The 26889-nt window shown below is 33.1% G+C and overlaps 3 protein-coding genes across 3 annotated transcripts in view; all 3 read left to right on the forward strand.

Annotated features, from left to right (window-relative positions):
- Positions 1–2262, forward strand: part of LOC147079535 (organic cation transporter protein) — a 41846-nt gene extending 39584 nt beyond the window's left edge. The window contains exons 10-11 of the mRNA XM_085941857.1: positions 468–649; positions 1997–2262. Of these exons, the coding sequence (XP_085797983.1) occupies positions 468–649; positions 1997–2155 (341 nt within the window). The 3' untranslated portion in view covers positions 2156–2262. The remainder of the gene's footprint in view (positions 1–467; positions 650–1996) is intronic.
- The window catches only part of LOC147079534 (uncharacterized), a 107380-nt gene that overhangs the window by 46520 nt on the left and 33971 nt on the right, over positions 1–26889 (forward strand). The gene's annotated exons all lie outside the window — the stretch shown is intronic.
- LOC147079536 (uncharacterized) overlaps positions 8476–26889 on the forward strand; it is a 57718-nt gene continuing 39304 nt past the window's right edge. Inside the window, exons 1-2 of the mRNA XM_085941890.1 lie at positions 8476–8631; positions 10124–10418. Coding sequence (XP_085798016.1) covers positions 10410–10418 — 9 coding nt within the window. The 5' untranslated portion in view covers positions 8476–8631; positions 10124–10409. The remainder of the gene's footprint in view (positions 8632–10123; positions 10419–26889) is intronic.

Here is a 26889-nt window from a genome sequence, read left to right on the forward strand (position 1 = left end):
CAATAAATAACCTTTCACAATGAATGAATATCTCACTCCGCATTTTACCTTGGTAGAGAACAGTTTGATACAGTGACAGTTACTGTCACTCTGTATCATCATGCCTCGGGTTAAAATATCTACCTCACTGTTATCTTATATCATTGTACCTAGGTAAACTGCACTTGTTAATCCGTCAGATAAACACGCAACCGCTCTCAACAATCATACTTCAGTTCATCATTCATCTCCTCACCATAACCCTGCTTACTTTCAAAAAGATTTAAAAAACAATGATCGTGCACTTTATGATTTCGCAGTCATCACTGAATATAATAGGAAAATAAACTAACGTTAAAACCAACCACTTATTCTTAAAAAACACAAAATGTTATTTGTTACAATATTGTATTATGGACCCTTTTTGAAAACAGATGCTTCATTTAATTATCTATTATTACTTTTAATTTCTAAATCATTTTTTACAGATCTTGCCTGGGCCTCTACCTTTCTGTTTCTCCTAGGAAAGATGGGTATAACTTCCGCATTTGGTGTGGTGTATGTACACACTGCTGAGTTGTTGCCTACGATAATAAGGAGTGGGGGCGTTGGAACTGCCTCCACTGTTGCAAGATTTGGTGCAATGGTTGCACCATTTGTGCCATTATTGGTAAGTCATCAATAGTAAACTCATATCATGAACAGAGAACACAATAATAAGAGAAGTGGTTTAACGTCTGCGATTCTTGAGTGTGGAGAAATATAGGATAAACTTAAGCATGTGTTAAGCAATAACTTATTTTCAATATTTACGTCTGTATTATAATATGCATTAAAGTTTGTCACGTGAACGAAATGCACATTCAATATTGGCAATATTTAAGGATATTCAGGGCATTGTATTTCTTATGTTTAATGGCCTGGTGGTCATCGGCCAGTTGGTCACAAGTGGACACAAAATGCTCATACTAAAAATTGGGAGATGCCATACTGCCAGCAAAGCAACGTCAGCTCTAGTTAACGGCAGGGGACAAAGGGTTAGAGACCAGTGTTATAAAACTGGCCTCCTGGCTTAGGGGAGGAAATGCTCAACAGAAAAGAGTGTATACAACGGAGCAGCAGGGATTCATGGAGGCCTCGTGTGGTATCCATATGCAACATATGGTCTAATAAAGTTATGACCTGACCGTCATTAAGTCATAAACCAAAACAGCCTTCACAGTCTTGGTCAATAGCGAGTAGCTTTCACATGTCCATCTTATTAATCGGATCTGTGATGCATAACGTAAGGTCTTGACCACTTCTTGAATTGTTTCATTAATTAAATAAAATAAAATATATATAGTGCTTAGTCCACATTATTTAATGATGATCAGGACCTGCTCTATCTGTTTAGAAGAACATTGTCAACTGATATAACACTGTCTTTCTAAACCTAATTTACAACCACATTTACACGTGCATGAATTTACTGCTGACAGTACATTTATTATCGTAGCCTTAACAAGAAAATGCATGTGTAAACATGTATTATCATGCAAGTTGCAAGATTGTATGCATGAATCAAAAAAGTTCAGAAGCTTCTGAATTTTCACGCGACAATTGGGATTTGTTTTATATCTGCGCTTGCACAGTAGAACGATAGTGGTGAACCTGCCGGTAAAAAACGAACTACACCCATTTTGAGGTTAACCGATTTTCACCACCTGTCAAATAGTACTAGTTTAAAATACACACTATTGCTGCAAGTAAGTCTATACACGTGTACAGGCACACAGGCACTATAAGCAACCAAAAACAGTTGTGATATTTGGATTAAATATATATTTTGTATTAAATTAACCTATTATAATCTTTCTACCAAGGATTGACAAAATTGGTGAAAAAAAATATTTATTATAATGAACAATTATTATTCATAACATTATTTTTTGTCGAATAATCGATTTGTAAAATATAATATCATATAATCTATGATAATAAATAATTGTCTTGACATTTTTTTATTATTTTACAGTCAGTGTACATGGAGTCTCTGCCCCTGATCCTCTTTGGAGTGACTGCATTCGGTAGTACCATCTGTGCTCTTCTCTTGCCTGAGACTTTGGGGTGCAAACTGCCTGATACCGTGGAGGAAGCCGAGAGAATCGGATCATCAGACCAAACATTAGAATAATCTTTACAATATCTCGCTGTAGTGTATGTCAAAGATAACTGTAAAACGTCATAATGTAAAGCAAGATATTTTATTGTTATTAGCTGTATTGCAGTGGCGAGGGGTGGAGGTAGGCTGTTAAAATTCAACATAAATAGTGCAGACTAAACTTTGTCAGTCATATTTATTTGTTTTCATTGAACTAAGAATACAATTTACAATTTAATTTAAGGCACGTCAGAGAGTTGAAAAATAGCATTTGGGAAATTTTGGCACGCATACATAAAAAGGTTCGCCAACCCTGCTATAGGGCCTAGCATCCTACCTCCACCCTTTGCCACTGCTATATTGTAGATATTTTCAAATCCAGATAATCTCTAATTTATTGGCATTTCTGCATATTTATATCGAGTGATATTTCTGTGAAATTAAAATAAATAATAATATTCGCCTAACCCTTTAGGATTAGGCCATTGCTCCATATCTCTGCCACATATTAAAACAAAACAAATGATTTTTGACAAATACGGGAATTTAACCCACGCTTCATGGACACTCAACAAATTAATGTTCCACAGTGCGGTTGCTAAATAGACATTTCACTGTTTTTTTTATGGTGTAAACTGTCAATTCTTAGTGGAACTACATTGTGATAATTAAAATAAAACAGAATATGTAGTACTTATTCCACATGATCAGGCCTGATTTTGTCCTTTTTCTGGTGTTTAGTTGATGATGTCTCTTTGAACCGGATGAAACCAGTTTGATCAAAACATAATAAGTTCGAGAGAATTGTGTCCGTTCCGTAATCTCAAGTTACATGTCACAGTTTATATACACTTTATTTTCTTCATAGTTTAATCTATTCCTACAAACATTGACTAAACAAATATCAAATTATGATGAAGATATACAGTCGAACTTAGTTATTACGAGGAATATGGGATCGACTGAATTTGCTCGTTATAAGCATTACTCGTTATATCGTTATATAACATTTTTCGCGCCACATTCTATTTAACCATACCTAGAACATAAAAAATCTGAAAACCATCGAATTTTTTACATGTAATTCAACCATATGCGTGGATACTTTTTCAATGTTGTCAGCGAAAACACCAATTAGGTACTTAGACACTTAACTAGTGCCATAAAAGTAATCCGATCCTGGCGGCATCGGTCTTGTTAACTTCCCGGTCGGATTTTATTGCTTAGGGTCGAAAATGTTGTTTTTAACGATCGACACATTAACAGTTTTGCTCGGTATACCCGAGAAGTAGTTTGTTATAAAAGTAAATAAATGTATGGAGAAAATCATAAACTAAAATGCCAACGAATGTTTCCTCATTACATCCGAGATCTCGCTATTTGCGTGATCGTAATAACCAAGTTCGACTGTATTTATAAATTTATGTATATTATGTTACCAAAACCGGTATTTCCGTTTTAAAATACTGTTTTTTAGTAAAACTAATACAGGAACATAGTGTGACATCAGAAGATGTGATTTATTGTACCAAGTATATTAGTCTATGTATTGTACAGTGAGACCTTCTGCTCACGACGAGACCGAAACTAAAATTCAAGCCGGTATCCAGCTAATGTAGGTATTTCAATGGCGGTTCGTTCACTGCAAGACTGGAATCTCTCAGTATCAAAACGTTCGCAACTAAACTGAAGAGACGTGACATGCTAGTCTTCCAGTCTCTCAGTTTCCAGTCCCCATAAAACAGTGGTGCTAATATCAGTAGATTCGAAGAAAAATCATATTCTCTTACCAAAATAAATTGGTAGCACTGAACTGAACTGAAAATGCAATAACAAATCAAGACGTCAAAAGTTAAAGATGGGAGAACCGATTTTTAATTTAAAATTCATGGCAGAAGTTAAAATCTCGAAAAAGAACATTGATCTATATTTTGGCCGTTTACCTATATTAATATTATGTTGATCATGTAATTCAATAGTAAGTTTTACTATCAGTTGTCACACATAACCAATGTTCCCTCTAATATTAACCATTTCGCTGCGGACCATTTAATTACCACATTTAAATAAAATGCTAATTATATCTATTGACCCCCTAATGAGGGCACAACAGCTGTGCTATCAGCAGTCAATGAGTCAAGTTCTTGTACCGTAATAATGTACCTACCGAAGAAAAATAACATGAATATATCAATTTATTATTCAATAATTCAAATATTCAGTAATTTTTAAAACTGTACAGGTTAGAGGAAAGTGTTCATAAGTTTTTTTTTATAATAAATAGTTTACTTATTTTACCAATGCATACTACAGGCCAATAATTATTAGTTAGTGTCTAGAATGTGATGTGTAATTTTATTATTAGTCTCATTTTTATATAGAAAATATTGACATTAAATATTTATGCTACCCACCAATTCGTCGTCTTAGGATTGATTTGTCGAAGCTCCATTTTTGGTGAAATTGAGTTTTTAATGCAGTTCAATTTCTTTTATATAAACGCATTGAAATCATTAAAAAAACATATTTTATTTTTCATTAGAATGAATCAGAGATATTTATTTTAATGTCTAAGAAAACAATCATTCCATGCTGGTTTGTCTAATGTGTGAACATTTTACAAACTAGTACCGAACAATAATTCAAAAAAAGCTATGCCAAAGACCTTTTAAGTGTCGAAAATCCAAATACATTATATATATACATATATACAGTATATTTATATATCCCCACTTATATAATATTATAACTCAATTAATTTAAATATTTTCTGGGTAACCGTTTTTTGTCACATGACGACTAGGATTTAAAAGTTCGGTTTGGATTGTCTAATCTCCCAATTCAGTATCTGCTGTTAAATAAATACAAATTCTTCTGAATAATCTGAGTAATAGCGCAGGATTAGTCTTTTAATATACCTACTCTAATATAATGTATTTCTCATTAGGTAAAATAAATAAATATGAATCATCTTCAAGCTTTGAAATATAAGGTAATAAACTTTGATTTTTTTCTCCTGAACAATTCAAATATTGTCGCTTTAGACAAACCAATCTAGGGCGACGAATTGTAAGAAAGTAAAATTGTTTGTTTGGTCATTGTGATATTCAATCATATTTTAATTCTGGTGTGGCATTTTTTTCATTTTACCTCAGACTTTCCTATAGAATCTCAAAGTATCTACAGGTAACCTTGATCACAGAGGTTACATTTTTGATAAGATCACGATTAGTGAAATTTTGAGATCAACAAGAAGATTTTGAAAAACAAAACAACTTAAAACATGAAAACATTAAATTAATAACAAAATAAATGTTCTAATCGATTGAAGTTTTGTACTATTCCATTTAAGTCGTTTTTTGCGACCCGGGTTTCGCCTTTCGGCATCTTCAGGTACTGTGCATCAATGGTAAATACACACTAACATGGAAAATTTTAAGAACCGGAGCGCATGATAATTTTACAAAAATATCAGCATAGTTATCTAATTTTATATGTATTTTATAAAAATAAGTTTGTTTGATTTTTCGTTATATGACCTATCTAGCTCAGACGGTCAATTTATTTTTCTCACGAGACGGAGTGATAATTTTGAGGATTTTATGAACAGGAATGGCGCTCCGATGCGCTCCTGTCCATTTCGAGTCCTGAATACAGTTAATTCGAACTTAAATATACAATTAAGTGGGTAAAATCTGTATTACCTAATGGAATAGTGCAAAACTTAACTCCATTAGAATTTTAATTCAAATTCGATCAAGTACCCTCGGTCGATAGTATTAATATTAAAAATAAATGTTGTTCAAAAAACAACGTAATATGACTTTGTAATAAGATGAAAATACAACATTCATGTTATTCCGGATTGCAAATAAAAATCTAAGTACCTGTCTACACTTATTATATAAAATTTGTCTATAATTGTCAAATAATCTGATCATACGCGCATGACTCGACTTGTTGTGACGATTCCTGACATGTGACATATTATGTCAGAAAAGTGCGGGCAAAAAAATATTTTTAAAAATCGATCGCAATATAATGAATTCGAATCACTGAAGAAAGAATAAATAAATGAAAATTACCTGTATGTATACACGGAAAGAAATAGTCCATATAGTTGAGAATCCTATTGACACACAGAAAAAATAAATGAATATGTTTCTATAAAATAAACAAAACCAATAAACTATGGATTAACAACAAAAGAATTACGATTTACATTGTTAGAGTATAATAGAAGAGTATATAGTAGTAGTAGTAGTAGTAGTGTCTTCTATAAACTGGCGTGCCGGTTTCTCCCCCGCTTCAGCATCCATCTCGTTCCCTCCCATTGAAAACTTGCAATAGTTGAACACGATGACACAATTCTTTCCATGTAACGTGTACGCCAGTTTATAGAATACAGACTCTAGGTAGGTAGTAGTTTTTATACTTGCTACAACTTTACACTAAAAATAGAAAATCTTTAAATATCCGTTTGTATTCATGTTTCATTACAAAGATCTAGGCAATATGATCTAGATTCTAGAATATTGGACCAAAAGTTATGTGTATGTATTATTAGAATATGAATTAATAATTAAACTTTACTTGCATATAAAATTCAATGAGTCGAATTTCAATCAATGAACAATAATTATTAATTAAATTATTTTCTCATTGAATAATATACAAATGGAGAGAATCAAGTACTACTGTATTCATGCAGGGTATAGAAAAGTAATATTGTTATTTTTATATAAAAATTATATGTAAATATAATATTTTTAATCATTGTTATTTATATTATTATATGGGTATGATATCTTGTTGATACCGCATTATTCAACTTAATTGTTATGTACATAATCAATATCTTAGTAGATATTTGTATTTCCCTGTGGGCATTTATTGAACCCTAATAAATTTTACAATAATTGTTAGTAAAAACGAGTTTTTTTTATTTTCATAATAGAAAGTAGAAACAAAGAAAATAATATTAATATAAATAAGTAAAATAACATTATTTTTTAGTAGAATATTATTTCAGAATAATATTGCAGTTATCATGCATGGCTAGAGATCTTTAGTGTATCATTTTTGAAACCATAATATTATAATAAATATTTTTTTATATAAACAGTAGGGATTTTTTGTAATATTTATATTATAATATATGTACAGTATACTCCCGATTATCCGGGCAAATGGTAGGGAGGGGCGGCACGGATAATCGAAAAACACTGATAATCCGTACTATGGTATTTTCTTTTTAAAATACTACATATTATACATTTCTAAAACAGACAATTATTTTAACATCTTTAATGCACATTATTTATTAAGAAAATCTGTGATTTTAGTTTGGTTGCAGGAATCTTTCTAATATGTTTACGAAAGCAAGTGATTTTTTAAAAATCAAATTCATTTCATTCAGTTTTTATATTATTTACATAGGTACAGTAGAAAAATTGGTAAGTAGAAAAACATCAACTTCAATAAATTAGTGAAACATGTATCAAAAATATTAACAAGATCAAAAAAATACTGCTAAACCTTTTTCTCTTCCATGATCTGGTCTATAACAGTTTTACCTAATAAGATAGATATCGAGATTAGCAAATCAATTTTGTTATTATACAAATTATTTTATTTTCATTTAGATACTTATTATTATTGTAATTTATTGATTATTGGGATAATAATTATTATATTGGTGCGATGAACAATATAGTTAGTATGGCATCTGCCAGTTTTATCATAAAGCTCTTTTACCGTACATAGACAGGAAATAACCCATACAGCGCGTAGGCAACATCTTTATCATCTGATGATAAAGGTTACAATTTTATAAAAATATTTAAACCAGCTTCGATTTTTTTTTGATTATTAAATCAAAATCATAAATATTGTAGTACCAAATTGAAAATGTTAACCATCTAATAAAATATCAATTGTCATTTTAAAATTTGATAGAAATAGTATACCCGAATAGATAACAAGGTTATCATGTAATTTCGTTTTGAGCAAATACGGTGTCATGTTTTAGTGATTATTTATGAGCGATACAGGAAATTTTTAAGTTTAATTAATTTTACCCATGATTACCGAATCACTACAATATAAAATTAGGTATTTAATAAAAAAAATACAACCATAAACAAATTCAATAAAAAGTGAGTAAAACGTTGTGTTAACCATGGCAACACTAGCACTCGTTTATTTTTTTTATTCACCAATCACAACCGGTTATTTTATTATTGTGTGCTACTGACTTCGGAGCTTCGTAGTGTGATTCTGCGTCTGACACGTATTTATTTGAAAAGTCAAACTTTATTTAAATAAAATCTAAAATATTATAAATATACAGTGATTCAGAAGCCGTGTGTTACGAACAACAGTTCTTCGTCTTGTTTGTGTCTGTGTTGTCGTGAAATACATAATAATTTAACATATAAAACAATAAAATAATTAATTACCACCAAGTTTGGTCTCAATTAAAGGAAAGTTCGATTTTCAAAACATAGGTAATAGATTATTGAAATGTCAATATTAGGTAGGTACTAATTTTGTTTTAAATGAAACGAGTTCACACATTGTGCACTTCAAGAAGTGTTCCGTTATCAATGTTATCTTATCAGTTAGTATTTACCTATCTTACTAATAATAGGTAAGTCAAGTTTTACTTTTAACAGTTGTGTGGACTGTCATTTAGTCATAACTTAAATATATTTTAGGCCTTTTAGGTATCGTTTACCATCTCTCTATATGCACCCATGTCAATAATTAGCTTTATTTTAATGTTAAATCACCTTTTTGTTATAGATAGTGGTTCCCCAATATTCACGTCTTAACTTACAACATACTTGAATAACTATTTGGATTAAAATGTTGACTACAGCTAGTTTATATAAAGGTACCCAGTGGCGCACCCAGGATTTAATATTGGGGGGGGCCCAAGGAGGAGAATGTAAATTAGTCCTATAGGCTCTTTTTCTTCTTCACAGCCTAATTTCTCGTTTATCGGTCTTTTGTCTATTGCACTAGGTGTACCTACACCATGGTCCCCACATCAGGTTAGGATATTTGGGGGGGGGGCTATCTACCGCTAAGATTAAAGGCAGTGTGAAACAATACATTAACGTTTTTCAAATTGTGTTTTAGTTCAAATTAAGGGTACTTATACAGTGAATTATTGGCGATTTTTAATACATCTACTTTAATAATGGAGCTGTCGAGTATTGACACATAATAATCAAAAAAATATAATGCACAATTATATAGGTAATTGAAAATGTTCATGGCCGTGAAGTATACTAGCGCCGCAGGCGACTCTTTTTACTATTAAAGCTAATTTATGATGTGTGCTTATCTCACTTATCTGGTCAACCCGACACGCCGGACCCCCCACAGCCCGGGCCCCCAGACTAGAGCCCTGTCAGCCCTCCCCAGTCATGACCTACACCACTCCGGAATTCGGGTGGACACCGAGAATTGTTTGACAGTTCCATTAGGGATTGGGTTTCTAAAAAAACTGACATTATTGTTTCGAAATTTTTGTGTTAGAAATTAAAATCTAAGAAATTTTTCTAAAAAGGGTGCTGGAGAATTATTACAAATCATTTTTTTGCCGTGTTTTTATTTGTCTAAGCCCAAAGGTATAGTTTATTAGCTTTCAATTTCAATGTTTAAAATCATTCTGATAATTTTCATTTTTGGGGGGTGCCAGGGCCCCTTGCCCCCCCCCCCCCCCCCCCCCCTGGGTGCGCCACTGAAGGTACCTACCTATTTTATTACGTCATATAGATCCTATCTTCTAACTATTTATATACAGGGTCAGATTTACCAAAAGGCTGCCTCAGAGGCTCCCGGGGTCCAAAAAAAATCCACAAAAAACCTTTTTTTTAGTTACGTTTTAACGTCAGTTGTTGCGTTTTTTTGGGCCCCCAATACGTTTTAGCTCAGGCCCCTTCAAGAGAAAATCCGACCCCGTTAATACAACTATCGTCGTTTCTATAGGTTGGTTCATATAAATATATAAATACATAAATGGACTTTTATGTAAATACTCAGATACATTTATAAACAAAATTGGACCAAATAAAAATAATAACGTACTTAGTGGATTATGGAAAAAGTGTTTCTGTAAACGAAGTCTACCATAAGTACCTACTGTGTTTAATAAAAACTCTGTCTGAAAATTAGACAATAGTGAAACAAAACAATAAGATGTTGGAGGGAAAATTGGCATTGCTAGCCAATGCTGGCTGAAGGCTGCTCATGACCACTGAACACGGAGGGCCTTATGGACGAGGTATGGGTATGATAGACTTAGTATATGTACATATAAATTATTTTCGATTCGATCCAATCGGGCCCGCACTCTGGGGGGGACTCGCGCCCTATGTGATTTCGGGCCCAACAAAAATGTTGAAACGGCAATAAATAAGTTGTTTTTGAAATTAAATCAATAATGTAATTTTAAGACATCTAAATCGCGGGAGTCATGTGCAGTAGAAATTGTAGAATCATAGAATCCTTAGGAAAATTCATGACAAGAACATCGTCGGCGTGTTACTAATAAAAATATTCGGGAGAATATTCAAAATAAGCTCATTGTTGATATTGTTAGGTGGATAAAAGAAGCTACTTTACTATATTGCAATTCTACATAGCGAAGATTTAAAATTTGAAAATAATTATTCAATAATTAGAAAATTCGAAAAGATAAGAAAAACACCCACGATGGCCGCGCGGCTTAAGCGTCGGTTTATATCGACATGGGCTCCAGGTTCGAATCCTGGGTCTGGCAAGTACACATATTGTTTTTCAATTTGTGGATGAGTCAGAGTATGGACCTAATAGGTTGAGCAAGTGGCTGACATCCATTTCTCGTAAAAACAAAATCTGTTAATACAAACCTCCAATCTGTGGAGGCCCATATATTACGATCTTATTAGGATCGGACATTGTCGGGGGAAAGAAAATATCATGTAGGCTTCAATAACAAGTAGTTTTGTTATTTTTTATTATCAAAATCTCCTGTAAATGGTGAAGTAAGTATATAGTTTTTAAACTGTGAAGCTACGATCATTAATCGGATGCGAATATACTATTAGCGCTCACAGGGAGGCTCGCGCAACTACTCTAATCGAGCCTCGCAATTGCCCTGACTCAATTGGCGATTTCTTTGGGTCCGCTTGTCTCGCAGCTGAGAATTGTGATATCCCCTGATAATAATATCACAGGGAAATGAAATACCAAACAGGTGTGGAAAACAGGCAATCGATATCGAGGGTGGAAGAATATGAGATAAACTTAAACACGTGTCAAGAATACGTTTGTATTTCGTTCCGACAACTGCTCTCGTTTTCTGCACTGACGCTCATTCAATAATGGTGTCTTTGAAGGTTGCAACACACACTATTGCACGTCTATAGTGTATGTTTCATTTTCGTAGGACAATCACACATTCAAAACCCTGCGTCAAAATGTGGTGTATTGGGATATAGCCTGTCGGAATTATACTTATTAATCTGTTCTGTGGAATATCCCCGTTACCCTCGAAAACACTTTGCAATTATTTCCTTCTCTCCACAACTCTAAAGGCTATTAACAGAACGATGTCTGTGGAAGCCAGTAGAGGAACTTCAAATTCACCCCCACCCCTTAGGTATATAATAAAAACATTTCCCGAATATAATATCTAAAACTGTTATTGAAAACTTGTAACTAAAAATGTGAAATATTATATTGAACTGGCATTAATTAAGTACTTGATAGAAATAACTCAGTCAAAAAGGTTTTGTTGATTCTATGATATTTGATTTAGGTATTCATGTTAACTGTTGTAAATTTTGAAAACTATAAAATTACTATATAAATTATCACGCAAATATAATCCTTTACATGTAGGTACCTACTACAGAACATTATTTAGGCAACAACAGGAAGTCGCTCTTATCGCGTATAGAATATTTCACAGTGTTGTCATTTTTTGAGAAAACATATCCCGCGAAATTAGGTTTTAAGTTTATATCAATTCTATTCTCAGTAAGTTTATAAGTACATTAATTTATAAGTCTAATTATTGTTCAATAAATATCAATAGAATTTTTTTTTCAAATAATTTCACCTCTTAATTATTACTATTATATTAGGTTAATTATTACAGCGTAATTATTGAATTTGGAAGGAAGTGTATCATTGAACCCACATTAACTGATAATATTGCTGCAGGTATTTATTAATTAAATAACTAGAACACAAATTATGAGTAAAAAAGTAGAAGTGAAAGATATAACATATTCAATATTATATTGATGACCCAATCACATGTTTTATAATTTACAAATGATGTCTTTATATCGTATTTTTAGTAAAATTGTTGTAGAAACACATACTGTGAAAATAATTTTCTATAAATTAAATTATATCCACCTTACATAAATTTTAAAACAATATGTACCTACTTATCGGTTTAAAAATTAGGAAAAAATAGAACAATTCATTAACTAACTAATGATCATTTATACTTAATTATTATACGTCCAAAAATATTAATAAAATAGATTACGATACACATAACTTTATAATATACAAACATAATTTCCAGTATTTGGGGAAATATTTCTAGTATTACAACACTGAATTTTGACATACCTGACATGACAGGAACCCGTAAAATGGGCTTGTTGAAAGTATTGTATAGGCTCGCCTTTTAAATACGACTCTTTTTCTTCTTCGCAATAAATCAAAAGTTTACTGATAATAATTCGAACATCATTTCGTATTGTGTTAGACATCTTTTGAATATAAAAAGCTTCAAATTACGTAAATTGATAGATGCGTCCAATACGAAGTGTCAAAAATGTAATGAAAAATTTGGGGGCGTTCCTAATTTGAAACCGGAAGTTCGATTAGCTGTACGTAGTTCACAGATTTGCCACGTAGCCAAGATGAAGTTGCCGGACAATACTTACCTATATTATACTTGCGGGATCATTTTCATATAAACACCTTTTATATTCAAACTGATTTTAGTGTTTTTATTAGAAGGTAATTAATATAATATAGGTATTATACAGCAGATTATGAGTGATTGAATCAATGACATTATTAATGGACAACGCACTCAGTACAGTAGCTAGCCAGTAAATTCGCGCATAGTGACATTCGCACATGCATATGTAGACGTCACCCAATTTCCATTATGCGATATCACGCATCGGGAATTTATAACAATATCACCTTTATTGTAATGGCGTTAGAACAGTGTTTCGAGTATCAATGTTCATTTGAGCGAACCCTTTCGAACCGAACCATTCGGGAGACCCGACAAAAAGCATCGGGAATTTATAGCAATATCACCAATTACTTACCACAATTTATATCAATATCATTGTAAATGGCGTTAGAACAGATTATGCCATTCGGCAGACCCGACAAAAAAGTGAGTGTCATTTTTTTCAGATGCTTCGTCCATTAATGTCATTGGATTGAATGCAGTCGATGCGTCATTCTTTAAGGTTGAATCTTAAACTGAATTGAAAAGCTTTATTATAAAATATAAAACAAACATTGATATTACGTATGGTATTCTCAGACGACAATATCCGTTAGAAAGAAGAAGTTTAAAACAATGAACTAAGACAAGATATTGTGACGTTTCAGACGGGACACCGGTATCGCGCTCGTATATAATAAGGAGGCCTTTGTATTCGAATAAAGGGTCCTTTGTATTATATATATGAACGCCCAGAGCTAATGAGTCAACGCATAATTTCGCGATATAAATTAGAACATAAAACTGGCTGCAGTCATAAAAACATGTGTATCGGCGGCTTGAGAATGTAGCGGCCGACGGAAAAGTGTACCATACACGCTTTGACTCATTAGCTCGGGGCGTTCATAAACATAATACAAAGACCCTTTTATTCGACTACAAAGGCCTCCTTATTATAATATAATAAGGTGTCGCTAGATTTCAAAATCAGCCAAGTCCATAATAGATGAATAGGAGAAAAACAGCTTTTTGTTTTCTCAAATACACAGTCACAATGGTGAAAGTTTATATTATTTCGAGTATAGAATATTTAAAATTAATTAGTTCCACATTTCGATAATGCAGAAATGTTAGAAAGCAGTAGTTCTTCTACAATTCACAAAAAAGTCAAAAATACCTAAAGGTGGACTTGGCTGATTTTGAAATGTAGCGACATATATACAAGCGCGACACCGGTTTCATGTCTGAAACCGGCCTTACTGTTGCAACGTCCAACATTCACCTGTACAACCCTCGAAATTTCCACACGCACACATTTCAATAATTATATAATTAACTCTGGTAAATGTATGTGCCATGTCATGTACTGTCTATCTATATCTATCTATATCTATACCTTTGCTGCTATGTATATATAAGTACCACGCTTCCACGGGCGGTAAATCGACTTATAGGAAGTAAAATATTATCAATGTACATTGGCAATTATTACATTCTATAAACGTTATTATTATAAAATACGTTTTGGGCCATTAAACTTAATATAGATCTTCGCAGGGTTCATAAGGCTGGAGCGAAAACATCGAAATTATTTCTGTCTCGTGGAAAAAATAAATATTATAGGTATTCAGGTTCGTGAATTATTAAAAGATAATTAAATTAATTAAAAAACTACTTCATAATATATAGGTAATATATTATTATTCGAAGTTTAATGCCGAACTTGTCGGACTCGTGGTAAATAAAAACAATTATGACGTGTATGTAGTAAACACCATTTTCGCCTGCAGTTAATTACGTTATTGTAGGTATATAATATTTTCAGAAAACTATCGAGCGCTAATTTTTCATTTCGAACGCTGGATCTTCGACGAATTTGCCATCCGCGGGTGGGTCTTCCACCAAAACCCTTTCCCATCCTATCAGGGTGTCCAACCATCGACATAAATATGCCTGACACAGTAAGAAAATAAGCTCATCGGTAGAATAAAATGGGTGCATTTTTCGAAGATCCAGACTGTACCATCAACTGTTCATTATGTGTGGACGGATGGTATACAAATAATCCACCGTCAACATGCTTGCACAACGGTTGTGCAAATTGTTTGATCTCGAGCTTTCGCCCACTCGCGGGTGGTCCAACGGCTGCTAGGAGCTCGCGTTCGCATCGCGTGAGACCAGCAGCGTTCACCCCATAACGTTCACATATTTTCGACCAACTTTAATATTTATATACATCTATCTATAAAAGCTACCCATATAATACACCCCAATGAATATAATATATATGCTGGCAACCGATATGATGTGAAGCTGTATATCCCTAACAGTGACGTCCCTAGATATAATGCCGCCCCTAGGCAGCACCAAAATGCCGCCTCATTTGTTCATACATTATTTTTATCATCATTTCATGAGTCCAATATCTAATAAATGTGTTGTATGGATACATTACTAACCAAATATCAGACTAATTTTATTATTCGCAAATCTGCACGTCTCGTTTCTGTTTCTTCGTCACCAAGGACGTCGAAGGGCAGCGGAAGTAAACTAGATATCGCGAACCCGACAAAACCAGTGAGTTGATTTTTTTAATGGAAATATATTTTCGTTGTTACTAAGTTAAGGCACTTAGCTATTTCTATATACATATTCCAAATGATTTTCCTCGATTTGCCGCCCTTGCGACGCTCAATCTGCCTACCCCCACGGGACGTCACTGATCCCTAATAGAATTTCAATATTGAGCACCACATGGGTTCCGCAAGAATTCGCAGCTTGCAATAAAAGTTTACTTTAAACCGCTTTGGTAGGTAATAGACAAAAAAACAATGTGTAAAGTGACCTTTTTTTAATATAACTTAGTTAGATATTGTTTTGTAAACACTAGCGGAAATTTTACCAGGGTGGAGAATTTTTATATCGGCAAGAATCGGAATGAATTCTAACTAACCGAAAATTTAGTTTTATGAAATTGAGAGATTCTCATATCTCGAGCTTTTACCTTTACCCACTTTCTAAATTACGTCATATTTTTAACACCCCCTATCCGTTAAAGGAAATTATCAATTTTAGTACTAATTTGCACGTGACATTTTCTACAACCCCCTTAACCCCTTCGTCACAGATCGTCACTTTGTATCAGACACCCGCACCCCATTAAAATGTGGCTTCATATACGGACTACCATTTGCTCAAATATCGTCCTACTATATTAATTACTAGTTAGATAATATTATTCCATCTTTCATTTTGACGAAAGAAACTAATTAATTATATTTATTTACTTTCACAATGAACGCCCCTGCAGTATGTCATGAAGCAATAATTTCCCTGACAGTGGGACGAACGGCCATATCCTGTACTCATGAGTACATAACTTTACTTATATTATGTGTTTATGTACTCACAACAAACATTCAACTCGATTTGCAATAGGTGCCTTGTGCCTTGTGTGCAGGATCCCATAGACTTTTCGTATACATAATATGCGGAACGCATTCTGACAATTGGAATAGGTTTTTGGGGTCACAAAGATATATAATGTCGATGTTGCCAGGCGATATTAGTGGTCAATTTTTTTTATTGAGGTTTTAATTTTTTTTCTTATAATCCACCAAAAATTGTTCTGAGTTACCAAGACCGAATCAGGGATTGATTGAAAATGCAATAATTGTACCATGCCATCGGCATAGTCGTAGAACGGTTCGTCCCATTTGAAAAATAAAAATAGCGGGTAGCGCAATGTGTTCAAAATTATCGATTCTTAGGATCCTCCTAGGCTTAAATTATTTTATTTGGTAATATTTTTGTATAGAATCACCCAGATTGGTTTCTTTACCATATATATGCATATGACATTAGTTTTAGTATAATGGTCAATCCAGAAACAGTGTAGGTTGCACATATAGGTAGGTGAATAAATGAAATAACGATAACACATTTATTAACGATAACACATTTATTAAAAAAAAAAAAAACAAGTCAAGTGTTCAAACTGCTTTAAGTATCATGATCACAGTTTTTACAAACACTACTTACAGATTTGCACAATGATATAGATGTCAAAGCTGATTTCTTATAACTACATGATAATGTACGGCAGTAAGAATTACATTTGCATAATTTGCATTTGCAGCACAAGTTTATTTATGGAAAAGCTCATCTGATCCACTATTTGAGCCTATTGATTTCCTATAACTTGGCTATGTGTTACGAGAAAATAATTTGTATCCAAGACAAATGACGAATGAACCTCTACCAAATTAATTAGTTAAACCATGCAAATGTAATTCTTACTGCCGTACATTATCATGTAGTTATAAGAAATCAGCTTTGACATCTATAACTATATCATTGTGCAAATCTGTAAGTAGTGTTTGTAAAAACTGTGAGCATGATACTTAACGGCCCACGTGCTCGTCGTAGGTCAAAATTGAGTTTTTATTGTATTTTCAAACCATGATCCTGGACACTCCTTAAACGTTGTAGATAATCTATTTATATAATTTTGAAGCCTTATTATCCTTTATAGTTATTTTAAACATTTGATGACTGCATAAAGTATTTTTGTTACATAAAATAGTATTCTTTTAAATCTCTCGCTCTAATGTTTTAGAATATAGTCATATTTCGGTACATAACTGTGCAGTGGTGTTAAGATTTTTTACGTTTATTAATTTTTAAACGCATTTATAAAACCATTAGTATAATTTATTACGAGATAATTTTTGTAAAATATTCACGATAAAAAATTATATTGATAATCTCTGTGATCCCAAATTTGACTAGGCATTTTATTATTCAAAAAATCGGCAAGATTAACACATTTGAAGATGATTCTAAAGATACTTATTATAAGCTATGTCTTTTACCATTCAATTGTGATAAACATCTTATGAATAATGATTGCTTTATAATAGTTATTGACCTAAGAATAAGGTAGTGTTTTTTTGAAATACGCCATTTCTTTTGTTATTCCCCAGTGGTTAAGCTACAACATACGGCCGTAGCCATAAATCGACAAACTATAATTGAAGTAGGGAGTAAAATGATATTGACGCGCGTGTTTGAACATGTACCGTTTAAATAAAAAATTCGGTTAGGTACATGTTCAAACACGCGCGTTAACATAATTTTACTCCCTACTTTAATTATAGTTTGTCAATTTATGGCTACGGCCGTATGATGTAGCTTAACCACCAGGGAATGACAAAAGAAATGGCGTATTTCAAAAAAACACTACCTTATTCTTAGGTCAATAATTATTATAAAGCAATCATTATTCATAAGATGTTTATCACACTTGAATGGTCAAAAACATATCTTATAATAAGTATCTTTAGAATCATCTTCAAATGTGTTAATCTTGCCGATTTTTTGAATAATAAAATGCCTAATTCTTGTCAAATTTGGGATCACAGAGATTATCAATATAATTTTTTATCGTGAATATTTTACAAAAATTATCTCGTAATAAATTATACTAATGGTTTCATAAATGCGTTTAAAAATTAATAAACGTAAAAAATCTTAACACCACTGCACAGTTATGTACCGAAATATGACTATATTCTAAAACATTAGAGCGAGAGGTTTAAAAGAATACTATTTTATGTAACAAAAATACTTTATGCAGTCATCAAATGTTTAAAATAACTATAAAGGATAATAAGGCTTGAAAATTATATAAATAGATTATCTACAACGTTTAAGGAGTGTCCAGGATCATGGTTTGAAAATACAATAAAAACTCAATTTTGACCAACGACGAGCACGTGGGCCGTTAACAGGGAACACAGAATTAATGGGAATTGAAATACCTAACTGATGTGGTGTAACAGGCAACCTATCTCGAGTGTGGAAGAATATGAGATAAACTTAAACGTGTTTCAATAATACGTCATTCTTGTCCTTCGTTCTGACAACTGCTCTCGGCTTATGCACTGACGCTCATTCAATATTTATGTATTTGAAGATTGCAACACACGCTATTGCACGTCTATAATGTGTGTTTCATTTTCATAGGACACTAATACATTCAAACCCCTGCTTCAAAATGTAGTGTATTGTGGTATTGCCTATCGTAATTCTATTTATTAATCTTTTCTGTGATCATTAACCTGAATCACCTGCTGGATGAATGCCTTTCCAAGCTGATTAAATACCTTTAAATTCTGTCTGTATACCTACTGTTTTTTGGGCTTGTCTATAATTGTTCATCTCAATATTATAGTGTGATGGTTAATTTTGCAAGATTGCAAGGTGTTCTCGTCCCGACTATGTGATAGCTATTGTTTGTGATTGTTGACCTAAATAATAACTAATACTTACACCATCCATTCAGAACAAAATTTTATCAATGAATAATTCATTAATTCGACCAATTGAATGAATCTAAAATTTGCCTCTGGTCGTCGGTAATTTAGTATTTGGACAGACGATGTAAACTTTACTACACATTAATTTTCGATGCGAAATAACTTAATTTTTAGTTTTTTTAGCCAATTTGAGTTAATTTCATCACCAGCCTTAGTAACCTTGTTTTAATCTTCATTTTCATATACAGTCAAACTTGGTTAATACGATCACGGAAATAGCGAGATCGCAAATGTAGTGAGGAAACATTCGTTGACGTGTTAGTTTATGATTTTCTCCATACATTTATTCACTTTTATAACGGGCTACTTCTCGGGTATACTAAGCAAAACTGTTAATGTGTATTTCGTTTAAAAACAACATTTTCAACCCTAAGCAATAAAATCCGACCGGGCAGTTAACTAGACCGATGCCACCGGGATCGGATTACTTTTATGACAATAGTTAAGTCTCTAAGTAGGTAAGTACCTAATTGGTGTTTTCGCCGACAACATTGAAAAAGTATCCACGCATATGGTCGAAATTGCATGTAAAAAATCCAAGCTTTGTGAAGTCAGTAGGTACTTACTCAGCACTTCATTACAATAAACAACTTTTTTGTTGGTTCTATGTTTAAATAGAATGTGGCGCGAAAAATGTTATATAACGATATAACGAGTAATGCTTATAACGAGCAAATTCGGTCGGTCCCATCTTCCTCATAATAACCAAGTTCGACTGTATTAGGTTCCATCTATCTATCTATATAGCGAGGGATTTCTGTAAAACGTTTTGGCCTGGGGGCCCGGGCCCGGGAAGGGTCAGGCATGGCGAGTAGACCAGATAAGTGATATAAACCCACATCACAAATTGTCTCTAATAGTAAAAAGAAGTCGCCTGCGCCGCTATTTTTCTTCAGTAATGTTATTACCTATTTGAAATTATGTGGTTGTACGATACAATTTTTTATCGTGTATCTCGACAAATCCATAATTCAAATGGATGTATTAAAATATACAAAAAAACACTAAATATACACATTAATTTTACCGCGTACACCGTTTGGAAAACGCTATTGTAGAGCGTCACACTGCCTTCATCTTTAACGATAGGTAGGGGGCCCGTTTTAGGATGTGGAGGCCATGACTTATATACATATTGAACGACGTTTTACGTCCGCTTTTAATAATAATAATTGTCCCGGCGATCAATTTTCCGTGAACCTGTAAAATATGCACTTCAAATGACGGCACAGAGTCGCATAAACTTGGAATTATATAATTGCCAATTAAAATAGCAATGTAGTATTGAGCTGGGAAGGGAATGAGTCCAATAATCAACAAGTTGACGGCGGAGAGGTATTTATTTAAAAATGACAATTGTGTACAGCATAGTACAATAATTTACTGTGGGTAGGTAGGTATAATATAAATTTATAAGCCCATTTTTGAAAATTTGCTTAAATAGTAGGAGCAGTGTGAATTCTTGTGTCCGGAAACTTGTACCTACGTATGCAATTCACCGTATCACATTTCACCGTGAAACGTTGTATCGGAAATATATGGCCGTATATTAAAGACCGTCCCTCTTTGGGTCGTATTACTGACATAAAATGCATGTCTAAATAAAACACTGTTCTTTTCGGTCTACACTTTACAGGAAGCCAGCAGCAAACGAATTTTGATAATAGCCGATATACTGGATTATATATGTTAGGTTAGGTTTTCATTCTTGAAATCATGAATTTTGCCAAAATCAGCTATGAAAATTGAAGTAATGTTCATATTGAATCTAATCAAATTGGAGACCGTATAGTATATAGTGTATGCGGTCATCTCTTTCCGATATAACACTCACGGCAAACAGTGCCACGGTGAAATAAATATTAAATGAGTAATAAGGAAAAAAAAAGTAAATGTAAATACGTGAATTCTTTACGACTCTCAGATAATCGGCAAGATTAGGGACAATAATATTTCCCGCTTTCGCTTTTTTCTAAAGCCGTTTTCTAGCCGTGTAACCTTCTTAGGCCCGTTTCAGACGGGACACCGGTGTCGCGCTCGTATATAATATAGGAAGCCTATGTATTCAAATAAAGGGACCTTTGTATTATGTTTATGAACGCTCCAGAGCTAATGAGTCAACGCATAATTTTAGAACATAAAACTGGCTGCGGTAATAAAAACAAGTGTATCGGCGGTGTAGGCAAATGTAGTGGCTGACGAAAAAGTGTACCGGGCACGCATTGGCTCATTAGCTCTGGGGCGTTCATAAACATAATACAAAGGCCCCTTTATTCGCATACAAAGGTCTCCTATATTATATCGAGCGCGACACCGGTGTCCCGTCTGAAAGGGGCCTTAGAGTTTTGGTACACTGACATGACTGACGATTGAGCAGATATATGGTTGTAAATTACAATTCTTAAAATTAATCAGATTGGCACAGCAACATAAAATATAAAATGAAGGATAGGTACCATTGTTAAAAAAATTAAGTCATCTCCCAGGTATACTATTAAGCCCATCAGAAACCGGTTCCAGCACAATCCCAGAAGTGTGGTCAATTTGCTGGATGTCAGTCAATTTGTATTACTGCAAGATTCGTGCATATGCATAGCCCTGTTAATAGGTTGTCCAGTGAACAAAAAAGGTCGGGAATCACTGATGTAAGCAGTAGGCACAGTTGTTGAATGAAAATGGTTGACAGTCACTTACAAAAAAGAATCGGAAAGACTGTCCAGGTACCAAAAGTGTTTATTTGTGGACTTTGGGATCATGGTTAATAATCATGTCAATAAAACTAAAAAGATATCAAAAATGTCGAATGACCATTTTATGTTATTGTCGCAGGTTGCTGTTGCACAACAAAAATAAACCGATTGTGATTTCACGCTGTGCTTACCTGTGTTAAAAAGAAACCATACCTAAATCCGAGGGATAATATGTATTATGCAGGACCGTACTCGGACGATTTTCTTTTTATAAAAAAAACATAACATCCTATATTCTCAATAATTTACCTGTGTTAAAAATAAACCATACCTAAATCCGAGGGATAATATGTATTATGCAGGACCGTACTCGGACGATTTTCTTTTTATAAAAAAACATAACATCCTATATTCTCAATAAAATGTAGATGGGAATAATAATAATATTAAACTACAGATTTTTCTTATATATATCCAATCCTCAACCAGGCCAACACAAATAAACATTGTATTCTTGATTAATTTAATAAAAAGGGGACATTTTCAACTCATTTTCCCTCTGAGGTGAACGAAACCGGTCCAGATTTATTAAATAATAAAAGTGGAATAAGTACTAAAAAAATTGCCTTTTATTAAAATACTTAATCAATAATACAGTGCAGTTCCACCATGAATTGACAGTTAACACAATAAAAGAAATAGACATTGTATAAAAAATATTTACATAATTGGGTGGTAATTGTTAAATATTTCATCAGAAGTAGCGACACATAGTCTTGATGAAATCACACGACAGCCTACCTCCACCCTTCGCCACTAGCATTAGGTAGAGACTGTTTTCTATAAGCTGGCGTTCCCTTCACGTCGTTCGCGGACGGAGAGCATTGTGCCATCGCGCTCGACTGTTGCAAGTTGTCAATGCGAGGGAACGAGAGGGAATGCAGTGCTGAATGACGAAGCGGGGGGGAAACCGCACGCCAGCTTATAGAAGACAGACGCTATATACTATAAAAAAGTTTGACCGAGTAGAACATGAACTCACAGCATTCTCTTTCTGGGCGATTGCTATAGCCTTTAAGATATCCTTCTATGATTCCCACTAATTATTTCTTATAACAACGTTTTATCTGGGTACTTCAAATTCCGGCAACCAAGAGGCAACGTTATCAATACCTAAATTAAAGTAAATGACATCACTAACTTGAATCGCTACAGTCATACGGCGTGATCCAATTTTTTATTATTGACTGTCTTGTACTTATTTCAATATTGAATATAGGTACCTGCACAAAGTTTAGTTTAGTTGTGAATTTGGAGTTCCACTCACTCCAAATTTTGTTGATATGATTTTTTTCCAACAGGTAGACTAGGTAGAGTATACATTTTATAACCTTGCACTTTTTTTTCACTCTTTACTACACTGACACGCCTCTTTGCCTGATTACCTCGCATAAGATTAGATCAAATGAGCCGTATAATAGTATCAAAAGTGCGTTATTCATCATTTCGAGAAAATGACGAAAAACGTTTTGTTGGGTTTTTTAGTGTTATAATAGCATGAAATATGTTTCTATATTTAGAAATTAGAAATTTAATTCAAATTCAACAGTTCTACTTTTGTTTCCAAAATATTGAACAGTTCTAGTTCTGATACCAAGCCCCATCTTCCATCACAATTTTATACCACACAGATATGATTTTGAATCGAATATTATATTGCTAGTTGTACATTATGTCATTAGGTCAGAAGAATAATTTGGCATACTTAGTTCAATTTCGATATATTTGCGGCAGTTCTACTTTTGATACTATACGACTCAAATGATATTCACTTGTATTAATATAATATGTAGTAATAAATAAATAAATAGATAATAATATATGTAAAAAAAATAGAATATATTACTTACATCATTTTCATCCTAGAGCCGGAGTGCAAAGTTATGAATCATATTCATAATTCAGTTTTTTTCCTATAAGGGATGATTATTATAACAGAAATAATATTTATTTAATCATTTTTATAGTTATTTAGGCACATTATTCGTCACATTATAATATATATATATATAAATAATAACTTAAATAATGAAGGAGGCGCTACAACACCCAATGATAACCTAAATACTGGTAAATATCTCAAATTACTAAGAAAGCCCCAATTAGTATAAGAATATACAGTAGAACTCAGTTATAACGATCACGGAAGTAGCGAGATCTTGAATGTAACGAGGAAACATTCGTTGATTTTCTCCATACATTTATTCACTTTTATAACGATCTACTTATCGGGTATAGCGAGCAAAAATATCGCAATTTTTTTCTTAAAACTGTTAATGTGTCGCTCGTTTACAAACAACATTTTCAACGCTAAGCAATAAAATCCGACCGGGTAGGATGCCGCCGGGGTCGGATTACGTTTATGACACTAGTTAAGTGTCTAAGTAGGTACCTAATTGGTGTTTTCGCCGACAACATTGAAAAAGTATCTATGCATATGGTTGAAATTAAATGTAAAAAAATCCAAGCTTTTCGAAGTCAGTAGGTACATACCAGCGTTCATTACAATAAACAACTTCTTTTGAGTTCATGAATGCCATGCTTGTTTCTGGGATTTTTACGATGGTTTTCAGATTTTTTATGTTCTATGCTTACATTGAACGTGGTGCGAAAAATGTTATATAACGAGTAATGGTTATAACGAGCAAATTCAGTCGGTCCCATCTTCCTCTTAATAACCAAGTTCGACTGTAACTAGTTTTTATTTAATCTATGATAGTCACAGTACAGACCAAAACTACACTTGGCCTATAATAGCCGTTAATATCACCGTATTACCTACCTTTACACACTACATATTAATTATTGTGTTAGGTGATAAGTGATAAGATAAGTGATACTGATAAGATAAATTATCTCTGTTATTTTATTAGTTATGTTATGTTATGAATTATGATAATGTTACCGTTATCAATAAAAAAAACACTTTTCCATCGCGACACAGAATATACCTAAATCCCAATCATATTTGAAAAAATACGGTGCTTGACGGGATTTGAACCTATAAAACCACTGGTATCGCCCCAATATGCATTAACCAAGTATGCTACGAGCATCCTATCTAATTCCGACAATTTAAACTAGTAGGTCCGACATGAAATGCTTATCAAATTGCTTTATTATTGATTATCGGTTTCTGTGTATCAAGTAATGTTAATTAAGTACTTACCTTAATTACTAACCGACGCCCGGCTCTCGCCAAATATTTTAGTTATAACGTCTACTTAATTGATTTTTTGCAAATACATATGATTTTTTCTAGTAGGTATATATTCTTAAGTGTTTTCAAGTTATGTATGTTCTATATATGGAATGTTACATTCTCAAAATCTTGTGAATTATTCATTGAATAAAATAAATGGTTTATTTATAATGAAAGAATTTTCTAGTAGGCATATATGCCTATGCTCTATGGCAGGGATGGCAAATCTATGGCACGCGAGATGATTTTGCATGGCACGCGAATGTTTCATTTTGAAGAGAAAAGAAATTACTATTTTATATATATTTTTTTAAAAAATAATGACGACATAGCCGTGTGTGTTTTCCTCAGTTTTTCATATTATGTTTACCAATCAATGCGCAAACGACGAAATTCATGCATAAATAATGACAAATCACATTGTATAAAAAATAGCGTGCAAATCCTGTTCAAGAATAATTATTACGTTTAATGTAAATAAACAATTGCATAGGTCGGTCCTTAGGATCAAGCAAATAAAAATATTCAATCATCATTATGAAATTAATTATCGGCAGTCATTCAAATATAATAACTGCATGTTATTTTGCCTCAAACATAATCTCTAAAAATAGAAAACCGTTCAGTGACGGGAGAATATAACGTCTCTGTTGTGGCAGAATACACTAACTGGAGAATACTAGTTTTGAGTAATTTGACTTTGAAGTTGTTAAAATGTTTGAAATGGTCTATCATGTGAGTTTATTAAGTAATCGTAAAAAGGATGACTTTAAAATAAAGACTGTTTATTTATTAAGAAGGTTTCCAGGCGGTAAAGTTTGAAATAAGGAACATTTTGGTATAACTAACTCAATATGTCATTTTTTCGAATTAGTGTCTTCTGCCAGAACAGTGACGTTAATATGAAAGAGTGGTTTAAATGTTTCTACGATCTCTTTGTGAATTTTGAAAACAAGGAAAAAATATTCAAATAATAAAACTTATGCATTTGGCTAGAAATATGGTGAAAGATAGAATATCAAGAACTCAATTGTAATTTTTAAACTTTTTTAATAAAATTCTTAAAATCTATTTTTTTGGAAAACATTCAAAAAAAAATTTTCTCAATGAAAAACTGCTTGGCACGTCAGACAGTCGAAAAATATTATTTGGGAAATTTTGGCACGCGTACGTAAAAGGGTTCGCCAACCCTGCCCTATGGCCTGTCCGCAACTTCGCTTACATGTACTTAGGCATTTGTTTATGTGAAGCTACTAAGTTATATTTTGAATGCGACGTCATAAAGCAATGCAAATAGCGACGCCTTTGTGCAGAAGTTGTTTGCAAACATTTTTCAATTTATTCATCGTACACAGTTTATAAACATCCCCTCAGAAAACACTCGGCGCGTTTCTGAATAGGCGTCTGGCTCGTTTGTAGCGACGGGTCTCCAGTCTGCGTCAGCCGTA

This window comes from Rhyacophila brunnea, unplaced genomic scaffold, assembly GCF_057557595.1.
Source record: "Rhyacophila brunnea isolate RB1 unplaced genomic scaffold, BYU_Rbru_1.0 scaffold_1, whole genome shotgun sequence".
Classification (NCBI taxonomy): Eukaryota; Metazoa; Arthropoda; class Insecta; order Trichoptera; family Rhyacophilidae; genus Rhyacophila; species Rhyacophila brunnea.